Here is an 11,380-nt window from a genome sequence, read left to right as displayed (position 1 = left end):
GTAATTGTTTCTTGTAGTGCTTATGCACAGGTATGCTGGTATTTACCGGGTTTTGTTTGACCCATTTACTGTACTGTTCTGTTGACGGTGGTTTATGGATATGAAATGGCACCGTTGTAAATCAGTTTTCGCTCTGCTGCGCCTGACTTCTCTGCCGCCAGTACGCACCTCACTACACCTGTCTTTGGCTTGGACAACCGGTATTAGAGGGAGGAGTGGGTTGGTTCATTGTAGCTGCAACTTTAACAAAACAGATGCAAAATCTTTAAATGGGTGATTTCTGAACGCACCCATAGCTAAACAATCAGCTGGCTAATGGTTACTTTTGATCATGAACCCATGTTCACATAATTTTGTTAACTCCGTGTGTGGGCTCTAGGCTGCTAGCATACATACTTAACGTAGATCGGACAACGAGAGATGAACTACGAGTTAGGCAGTCGAAAAGGCATTTCTCTGCCTGTACATGATGCACTTTCGATAGATGTTTGGACAGATTGCTCATGTTTCCGCCCTTACAAGCAAAAATCTTGTTGGACTTGTGGCAACAAGCACTGTTAGCATCGACTCTGGTGAAATGTAAGCACACTTTTGAACGTTTGCCTCTCCGCCATCGTCACAAATTAAGAGCAGGGTGCTGTAGCATGTGAGAGACACCGGCTCCGCGCGAGAGATCTCTCTTCTGGATTGGGAATAGCGAAAATGCATCATAGACGAGTGTCTTAATCTCATTGAAAATTAGAAACGGTTGGTGAGATAAAATGTGCAAGATAATGTTTATGTAGCAATAATAAATAGGAAATCTATTTTCTTAATTTCTCCAGTACCGTAAGCAGAACCGATAACGCCTCTACATTATCGATACTATGGTCTTTCATAATTTAGCCCCGGGGCCCGTTTAATACCGGGTTTCGGTACCCATCCTCATTATTGGCTACAATATAGACATATTAATACCCACTTAAAAATGTATTGATTACATTGACTGAACCCGTTTGAACTTTTTGCAAACATGGTTGTTGATGTGAGTACAAAACAGTCACGGTTATTATTTTTTAAATAATTTTGTCAATATTTATTTTCTTAACCACATACAATAAATAAATTAAACAACAATAGTTAAAATACTGATGTACAAAGAATTCATAATTTAAAGATGTAACTTCACAATGGCTTGTCAAAGGCAGTCGAGTTTCCCACCTTAGATCTAAGACCAGCATCAAACTGTTACACCGTGCAATTAAGAACACAAAGGCCCCATACACACTCGGGTTGTTTAAGTGTGCACGGGGTCAGAGAAACACACACATCCACAAGATAACAATATGGACCTTAGTTTAACTTAGTAATGTTGCAATTAATTAAACCTGCTAAACTGAGGACATTGTGTGTGTGTGTGTGTGTGGCTCAGGCGTGTGTCACAGGCTGGGAGGTCATGGTGTGGAGGGACAGCAGGGGCTGGAATAGCTTAGACTGAGGAGAGTGCACTGTAGAGAAGGAGACAGAGAGATCAGAAAGACAGTTGATTAGATGAGACTAGTAACCAGGGCTTTGCCATGGCATACATCCCTGAGAGAGAGAGAGAGAGAGAGAGAGAGAGAGAGAGAGAGAGAGAGAGAGAGAGAGAGAGAGAGAGAGAGAGAGAGAGAGAGAGAGAGAGAGAGAGAGAGAGAGAGAGAGAGAGAGAGAGAGAGAGAGAGAGAGAGAGAGAGAGAGAGAGAGAGAGAGAGAGAGAGAGAGAGAGAGAGAGAGAGAGAGAGAGAGAGAGAGAGAGAGAGAGAGAGAGAGAGAGAGAGAGAGAGAGAGAGAGAGAGAGAGAGAGAGAGAGAGAGAGAGAGAGAGAGAGAGAGAGAGAGAGAGAGAGAGAGAGAGAGAGAGAGAGAGAGAGAGAGAGAGAGAGAGAGAGAGAGAGGATTAGAATGAAATGCTCAAATAATAACGTTATAATAATGTTATAGGACACTACACAGGGCTCTGGTCTTATAGGACACTACACAGGGCTCTGGTCTTATAGGACACTACACAGGGCTCTGGTCTTATAGGACACTACACAGGGCTCTGGTCTTATAGGACACACAGGGCTCTGGTCTTATAGGACACTACACAGTGCTCTGGCCTTATAGGACACTACACAGTGCTCTGGTCTTATAGGACACTACACAGTGCTCTGGTCTTATAGGACACACATGGCTCTGGTCTTATAGGAAACTACACAGGTCTTTGTTCTTATAGAGCATTACCTAAGGCTCTGCCCCCAACCCCCCTTAAGCACCACCTTCACCCAATCTTGATGTGTCCAAATAACCAGTGAGGAAAAACCAAAGCACTGGAGCTACTGTTGCTCATTAGTCATTGCATCCCAAGGTCTTTTGACATACGTTACAATACCATTTTTGTTACTCAGTCTGTCCACAAGAGATGGCTGTTCCTAACTCTGAACCAGGGGCAGGCAACTAGATTCAGCCGTGGGATGATTTTTAGTCGGAGCGTACGGTTGGGGGGGTTCGATCATAATTACAATCATTTGTAAACTGCAAATTGACCACAGCTAAGTGATTGTCTTTTTTGAGCCCCTCCCGCCCAGTGGGCTGTCTTACTGGTGTGTACTGTCTCTATATGTCTCTGGTACAGCCTCTGTGCGTCCCAAATGGCTCCCTATTTACTTTACAGTGCACTGCTTTTGACCAGGGCCCATAGCCCCTAAAGGTAGTGCACTACAAAGGGAATAGGGTGCCATTTGGGATGCATCCTTTCTATCCACTTACCATCTATGTAGGAGTGCAGAGCAGTGAGCATGGATCCCTCTGGGGTGCTGTAGGCTGTGTACTGCCGCTCTTCTGGGGCTGGGGTGGGCTGGGAGTGGCAGCCGGGCTGCAGGGAGGACAACGGCGTGGCTGAGGAGTGGTTGGGGCTCACATGCTTCTTATGGCGTGCTCTGCAGTTCTGGAACCAAACCTGGATAGGATGTAGAAAGTGCCATGTTTTTAGTACCAGCATTCAATAGTGACACACTTAATTGATGTGTGTTTATTAAAGAGCCAATCGGATTCAAACAGCAACGAAGTGGTCACCTAGTAACTCGTTTTGGTGAGCAGATGTACCAATCCCAGACTGCTGTTTTAGAGGAAATGTCAGAAAACCAAGTGGGTGTTTTTACAGTTTTTTTTTCTTTTCAATTCTTTTCAACACAACAAATCCTTAAAAAGTTTACAAATGTACTGTAGAAATGCAGTCATATCCTATCCTGTTTGTGAGGCATGCGTTGACTAAAACTGTGTATGAATATCTAACCCAGGGATGGGTAACTTTGATGGGGGTTGGGGCCACAGTGGTTCTCGGGTCTGCTTACCCATGTAAGCAAAAATGTTTTGCTCCTCTTGACAGCAGAAAGAGAAAATTGAAGTTTGAGAGTTAATTTCCTGCAATTCTACACATTTTGCCATGGGGGCGTAAAGAAAATGTTGCAGTTTTAAAGACAAGTTTGCTGCAATTCTACACATTACATCAACAACAAAACAACGGGTCGCCAAAAATACCATCTCTGATCTAACCTGTATGACTCTCCTACTCAGGCCTGTCTGCTCTGCCAGCTTCTGCAGGGTCTGGGCATTCGGGTTGTTGTCCTGGGCAAACTGGGCCTGCATCACCTGGAGGAGTCATAAAGTCACTGAGCTCAATCACATGTCAATCACATGAGGTCAGACATATGTTAATCACTTGCCCTGAACCCCTTGGCCGGGAACAGTCAGACATAATTGACAAGGCTTGGTGACATCTGCATGGGGCTGGATTTAAACTCCCAGGAAGGATTAAAAAATGAACAAACCTGTGGCATTAATTAATATTGAACCAAATTATGAACCTTGGTATTCAGCTTTATCGCAATGCTATTGACCTGGGGATGGTCTCCCAGGTACGTTTGGTGGATTATTGATACTCACCTGTAATTGGTCAGCGGTGAAGCTGGTGCGTGCTCTCTTCGACGGCCTGGGCTGATTCACTTGCTGTTCTGTTGGCATTGTCCCCTCTAGGTTCATACCACTTTCTGAAATGAGATGATTGCTCTTCTTAATTAATGAGCTCATAATCATGCTCCTCGACATGCAAGCAGTAGACATCCGTAGACATCACACTAGGCACAGACGTCAATTCACGTTGGTTCAACATAATTTCACTGAAATGACGTGGAAACAACATTGATTCAAGCAGTGTGTGCCCAGTGGGATTATTATGACATGTATGTGCATTGAATGGCTTCTCATCTGTGAAATGGGAAGTTACTTTTGTTCCATATCAAAGACAATAGGCTGTATTCTTTTGTATCAATTTACATAATTTGATAATAATTCAATGTCAAGGGGCTTTGTCTAAAGGTTTATGCACTTTACAGTATAGTAAAAGTATTCATAGTGCCTTCAGAAAGTATAAACACCCCTTGACTTTAACACATTTTGTTGTGTTACTGTCTGAATTTAAAATGGGTTAAATGTAGATGTTTTGTCACTGGCCTACACACAATACCCCATAATGTCAAAGTGGAATTGTGTGTTTTTATTATTATTATTATTTATTATTGTTCAAGCACAAAGACCAGGGAGATTTTCCAATGCCACGCAAAGAAGGGCACCTATAGGTAGAAAGCAAACATTTAATATCCATTTGAGTTATTAATTACAATTTGGATGGGTTACCAATACACCCAGTCAATATAAAGATACAAGTGTCCTTCCTCACTCATTAGCCGGAGAGGAAGGAAACTGCTCATGGATGTCAGCATGAAACCAATGGTGACTTTAAAACAGTTACAGAGTTTAATGGCTGTGATGGGAGAAAACTGAGGATGGATCACCAACACTGTAGTTACTCCACAAACTAACTGAGGATGGATCAACAACATTGTAGTTACTCCACAATACTAACTTAATTGACAGAGGGAAAAGAAGGAAGCCAGTATACAGTAGAATAAAAATATTCCAAAACATGTATTCTGTTTGCAAAAAAAGTAATACTGAAATAGCCAAAACATTTTGATGTGCTCAGATGACATGTTTTAAACACTCCTATAAAAATGGTAGATTAACAAATACACAACAAGGTCTGATTTCATTATTACTGAAACAGGCCCTTACAGTGTTGTGATGCAAATATTATATTAAAATGCATAGCATTAAAAAGGTATTGTCGGATATTATTCATCCTAATCAGACAGGTTTTTTATATGGACAATAGATTGGCGATAATATACGACAAGTACTGGAAACAATAGAACATTATGAAAAATCTGGGAAACCAGTCCTGGTATTCATAGCTGACTTGCCTGGAATATTTCAATTTTGGAGAATCTCTTATAAAATGGGTTAAAGTTATGTATAGTAACCCTGGGTGTAAAATACTAAATAATGAATACATCTCAGAAAGTATTAAACTGTCAAGAGGAGTAAAACAAGGTTGTCCACCATCGGCAGATTTACAGTGCATTCGGAAAGAATTCAGACCCCTTGACTTTTTCACATTTTGTTACGTTACAGCCTTATTCTTTTTTTAAATGTCCTCATAAATCTACAACCATCACACCATAATGCGAAGCAAAAACAGGCTTTTAGAAATGTTTGCAAATGTGTTACAAATTAAAAACTGAAATATTACATTATCATAAGTATTCCGAATTTTTACTCAGTACTTGGTTGAAGCACCTTTGGCAGTGATTACAGCCTCAATTCTATTTGGGTATGATGCTACAAGCTTGGCAAACCTGTATTTGGGGAGCTTCTCCCATACTTCTCTGCAGATCCTCTCAAGCTCTGTCAGGTTGGATGGGGAGCGTCGCTCCACAGCTATTGTCAGGTCTCTCGATCCTAACTAGTTACCCAGTCCCTGCTGCTGAAAAACATCCCTACAGCATGATGCAGCCACCACCATGTTTCGCCATAGTGATGGTGCCAGGTTTCCTCCAGACGTGACGCTTGGCATTCAGGGCAAAGAGTTTAATCTTGGTTTCCTCAGACCAGAGAATCTTGTTTCTCATGGTCTGAAAGTCCTTTAGGTGCCTTTTGGCAAACTCCAAGTGGAATGTCATGTCCCTTTTACTGAGGAGTGGCTTTCATCTGGCCACTCTACCATCAGGCCTGATTGGTGGAGTGCTTCCTTCTGGAAGGTTCTCCCATCTCCACAGAGGAACTCTGGAGCTCTGTCAGAGTGACCATCGGGTTCTTGGTCACCTCGCTGAACAAGGCCCCTCCCCCCCGATTGCTCAGTTTGGCTGGGCGGCCAGCTCTAGGAAGACTCTTGGTGGTTCCAAACTTCTTCATTTTAAGAATGATGGAGGCCACTGTGTTCTTGGGGACCTTCAATGCTGGTGACATTTTTTGGTACCCTTCCCCAGATCTGTGCCTCGACACAATCCTGTCTAGGAGCTCTACGGACAATTCCTTCGACCTCATGGCTTGGTTTTTGCTCTGACATGCACTGTCACCTGTGGTATCTTATATAGACTGGTGTGTGCCTTTCCAAATCATGTCCAATCAATTGAATTGACCACAGGTGGACTCCAAGTTGTAGAAACATCTCAAGGATGAGCAATGGAAACAGGATGCACCTGAGTTCAATGTTGAGTCTAATAGCAAAGGGTCTGAATACTTATGTACTTACTGTTTTTTATTAGCTAAAAACCTGTTTTCACTTTGTCATTATGGGGCATTGTGTGTAGATTGATGATATTTATTTAATCCATTTTAGAATAAGGCTGTAACGTAACAAAATGTGGAAAAAGTGTAGGGGTCTGAATACTTTCCGAATGCACTGTATTTATTATTGCCATCTAAATGTTAGCTGTTAAAATCAGATCCAACAATAATATCAAGGGGCTAGAAATCCAGGGCTTAAAAACAAAGGTGTCATTGGACGCTGATGATTCATGTTTTCTTTAAATCCACAATTTGGATCCCTCCACAGCCTGAGGATCTAGATCCTTTTTCTAACCTCTCTAGATTACAACCACATTATGATAAATGTACAACCTTTATTACGTGTTGGATCACTACAAAATTAAACTTTTACATTACTGTGTAGTTGACAAATAAAATGGTCTGACGATGATGTAGACATACTCGGTATTCATATCCCAAAATAAATACATCTCACTACCATGGAAAGAAAAATAGTCTGTTTGTGGAAAAATCACCCTGATTAACTCTTTAGTCATATCCCAGGTTACCTATTTGCATATGGCCTAGTGGCTTGTTTTTTAAATGATATAAGCAAAAAATATGGCAAGCCTGACAAAATTAAATGTGCATATTTATATCATCTATGTGAATTGGGAGGGCAGAAATGATTAAATATTAAAGTACCTCTGAATGAAGTCTTTAGTGACACAGGTTGTCCTTATAAAAACAAGTATAGTCTTTGAAATTGATATCATAAATATGACTGGTGGAGTTGTCACACATTCAGCTAACAAAAACATATGGAAATGTCTGCTCTACCCAAAATTACAACCAACTAATTGCAGCATTACCACAAAAATGGAAGAGGTAAGTGGAATGGGGGAAAAGTATTGAATTTGTCAGCTGTGCCATATAGATTGCAAAATAGTTAGATTTTCGATGTACCGATTTCATGGCACATGGTTTAGGAACTGATACACAAAATGACGCCGGATTCTAAATTTATAATTTTATATACAAAATTCTTGCAACCAATAGAATGTCATATGGTTGTATCACTGCAGGGTGATACAACCATCCCAGCTCTGCATATTTTGCTGCGAAGAGACAGAATCATATGTAATTTGTATTGGTACTGTCCATATTTATAGTAGCTTGTTTTTGGTTGCAGGTTCAGGAATTGCTGAAGAATTGCAACGTTTACTTGGAGCTAACTCTGTAAATAGCACTGCTGGGTGATTTGAAAACTCATAGTCAATCAATTACTAATATAATAATACTTTTAGAAAAAAATGTTATATTTAATTTACAATCTGTAGAAACTATGACAATAGAAAGGTTCAGAACTTTTGTGAAACATCACAGTTGAAAAATAAATTGCAAATAGAAATCAAAACTGGATGGTTTAGAGATAAATGGGAGGGGTTGAGGGTAGCTCAAGGGTGGCACTTAAAACAAGATGTCTAATGTCAAATTTTCTGTGTCCGTAAAATACATATAACTTCAGAACTTTTGTGAAACAGCATAGTTAAAAATATATGTCAAATAGGTAGTGGTAGGGTTAGAGGAAAATAATAAAGGAAAATATATAGATCTTTTAACATACAGTTGAAGTCAGGTGTTTACATACACTTAGGTTGGAGTCATTAAACTCATTTTTCAACGACCTCACAAATGTCTTGTTAACAAACTATAGTTTTGGCAAGTCAGTTAGGACATTTACTTGTGTATGACACAAGTCATTTTTCCAACAATTGATTACAGACAGATTATTTCACTTATAACTCAGTGTATCACAATTCCAGTGGGTCAGAAGTTTACATACACTAAATTGATTGTGCCTTTAAACAGCTTGGAAAATTCCAGAAAATTATGTCATGGCTTTAGAAGCTTCTGATAGGCTAATTGACAGGTATGTGAATGTATTTCAATGGCCTACCTTCAAACTCAGGGCCTTTTTGCTTGACATCACGGGAAAATCTCAAATAAATCAGCAAAGACTTCCAAAAAAAAAGTCTGGTTCATCCCTGGGAGCAATATCCAAACGCCTGAAGGTACAACGTTCATCTGTACAAACTATAGTACGCAAGTATAAACTCCATGGGACCATGCAACCATCATGCCGTTCAGGAAGGAGACACGTTCTGTCTCCTAGAGATGAATGTACTTTGGTCTGAAAAATGCAAATCAATCCTTGAACAACAGCAACGGACCTTGTGAAGATGCTGGAGGAAACAGGTACAAAAGTGTCTATATCCACAGTAAAACGAGTCCAAATCGACATAGCCTGAAAGGCCGCTCAGCAAGGAAGAAGCCACTGCTCCAAAATCGCCATAAAAAAGCCAGTCGACGGTTTGCAAATGCACATGGGGACAAAGATCATAGTTTTTGGAGAAATGTCCTCTGGTCTGATGAAACAAAAATAGAACTGTTTGGCCATAATGACCATTGTTATGTTTGGAGGAAAACGGGGAGGCTTGCAAGCCGAAGAACATCATCCCAACCGTGAAGCACGGGGGTGGCAGGATCATGTTGTGGGGGTGCTTTGCTGCAGGAGGGACTGGTGCACTTCACAAAATAGATGGCATCATGAGGGTGGAAAATTATGTGGATATATTAAAGCAACATCTCAAGACATCAGTTAGGAAGTTAAAGTTTGGTCGCAAATGGGTCTTCCAAATGGACATGACCCCAAGCATACTTCCAAAGTTGTGGCAAAATGGCTTAAGGACAACAAAGTCAAGGTATTGGAGTGGTCATCACAAAGCCCTGACCTCAATCCTATAGAAGATTTGTGGGTACAACTGAAAAAGCGTGTGCGAGTAAGGAGGACTACAAACCTGACTCGGTTACACCAGCTCTGTCAGGAGGAATGGGCCAAATTTCACCCAACCTATTGCGGGAAGCTTGTGGAAGGCTACCCTAAACGTTTGACCCAAATTCTTTACTTATCTATTTTTCACCTAATACCTTTTTTATTTACTTAAAAACTGCACTGTTGGTTAGAGGCTGTAATTAATCATAATTCGTTTAGGTTTTTAATTTATCAATATTGCTGCAGATTATGATGAGTTTATAGATTTATTGTCTATCATCATTCAGCTCCCTATATCAGCAGAAGTTGTGAATTTGTGTCACTCCACTGCAAAATGCTCACCTTTCTCCAGGGCACATTTCAGGTTGTCCAGCATACAGTCGTAATGTACACGACACAGCACCTTCTCCTCCACCAGGGCAAACTCTTCCCCCGTGGACAACTGCCTCTTACAGGAGAAACAGGCGAAACACGCCAGGTGGTATACGTTGCCCTTCGCCCGGCGGACCCAGTCGGTAGAGTATATATTTCGGCCGCAGCATGCGCACCATGTTCCATACCTTCTGCAATAAATACAGGTTTTTAAAATCAGGTAAATAACTGCCCTGTTGGTTAGGTGGCGGTTGAATATTGGAATTACGTGTTACAAATAAATATTATACAGGATAAATACTGAAGGATGTGCACATGTAGGCTATATACATAAATGGCAAAAATGTTATTTAAAAATCACTTTTGATTTGATTTAATATGCAAAAACAATCTGAAATACCTAAAGTAGTCCAATTTGCAGAAGACCTCTTTGTCTTTGATGTAACAACTTGTATGACTGCCAAGCGATGTTTGACACATGCTACAGGAGAGACAACGCACATGCCAGCACAAGTCGTTAACCTGTGAAAAAAACATGACAATGAAATAACATAATAATATTCGGACATTATTTAGTAGTAATGCAAATGCAAAACATATTGTTGAACAGTTAGTCTACTAAAATCGTATACAAAAAGCACAAGATATGCACGAAATGACCACCCCAACGAAATTTGAAATGTTGCGACAAGATGAAACCACATATTTTACCTTCAGCAAGTATTTATCCACAATTTCCTCACTGCAACTTGCACAAACAGTTCTACCCAACAGAGGCGGATATACCATCTCTCGCAGCGACGGGGAGGATGAGCCGAGGGAGCATACATCTTCATCCAATACTTCAACTGGTGTTCCCTGAATAGAACAATATACCGCGGTTAGGATGCATGTGTGCCGAATTCTTTAGCCTTTATAGCCTACATGTGCGCGACGAAAACTTTGGCGCACATTACGCATGTGCCAATGTAGTTGCGCGGAAATGAGACATCTCAGGTTATCCGGTTCATTCCAATTAAAACCTTTTAGCAAAAGGCCTATTTTAGAGTTGTTGACAGGCACATGCGGTTAAAACAAAACAAACAAATCTCTCCATATAATGTAAAAACAATTATCTCATGTGAGTAGCCTTAATGGTGAATTTCTAAGAAATATTATATTTGGTTAGTTTTCTAATTATTCATTAGATTATATTATGAAATATTACCATTCATTTCTCTCCTGCCCTCAATGCACCTGCTGATAACCTCTGCGTCGCTTCTGCAATCTTCACATATGACGACAAGCTATACATGGCATGGGAGGAACAGGGTTTTTGGTCTGTCAAACTTACACTCAGCCGCTTCAGAAACCTTCAAAGCTATATCCCATAACTACCAACCTCTTTACCTTTTACCATGACAACCCCAGCGATTACCAAAATGACATTTAAAAAGGGATGTATTGTCATTAGTTACAAAAACAGGCGACACTTGAGGTAATAGTTATCCAATGTGCAGTATGCTCTTGATATTTGCATTTGGGGGTT

At 40.6% G+C, this 11,380-nt stretch overlaps 1 protein-coding gene across 1 annotated transcript; it reads right to left on the bottom strand.

Annotated features, from left to right (window-relative positions):
- Nucleotides 1-1,048: 1,048 nt before the first annotated feature.
- Nucleotides 1,049-10,805, bottom strand: LOC109888583 (LIM/homeobox protein Lhx8-like). Its single transcript, XM_031821951.1, has 7 exons — nucleotides 10,564-10,805; nucleotides 10,253-10,374; nucleotides 9,823-10,043; nucleotides 3,942-4,045; nucleotides 3,552-3,647; nucleotides 2,766-2,955; nucleotides 1,049-1,487 (listed from the first exon to the last, which is right to left on the bottom strand). The coding sequence occupies exons 1-7, from the start codon at nucleotides 10,639-10,641 to the stop codon at nucleotides 1,408-1,410; spliced, it is 891 nt and encodes a 296-aa protein (XP_031677811.1). The 5' UTR covers nucleotides 10,642-10,805; the 3' UTR covers nucleotides 1,049-1,407.
- Nucleotides 10,806-11,380: the final 575 nt, after the last annotated feature.

Source organism: Oncorhynchus kisutch, linkage group LG4, assembly GCF_002021735.2.
Source record: "Oncorhynchus kisutch isolate 150728-3 linkage group LG4, Okis_V2, whole genome shotgun sequence".
Taxonomy (NCBI): domain Eukaryota; kingdom Metazoa; phylum Chordata; class Actinopteri; order Salmoniformes; family Salmonidae; genus Oncorhynchus; species Oncorhynchus kisutch.
This window is presented reverse-complemented; position numbering and strand designations above follow the sequence as displayed.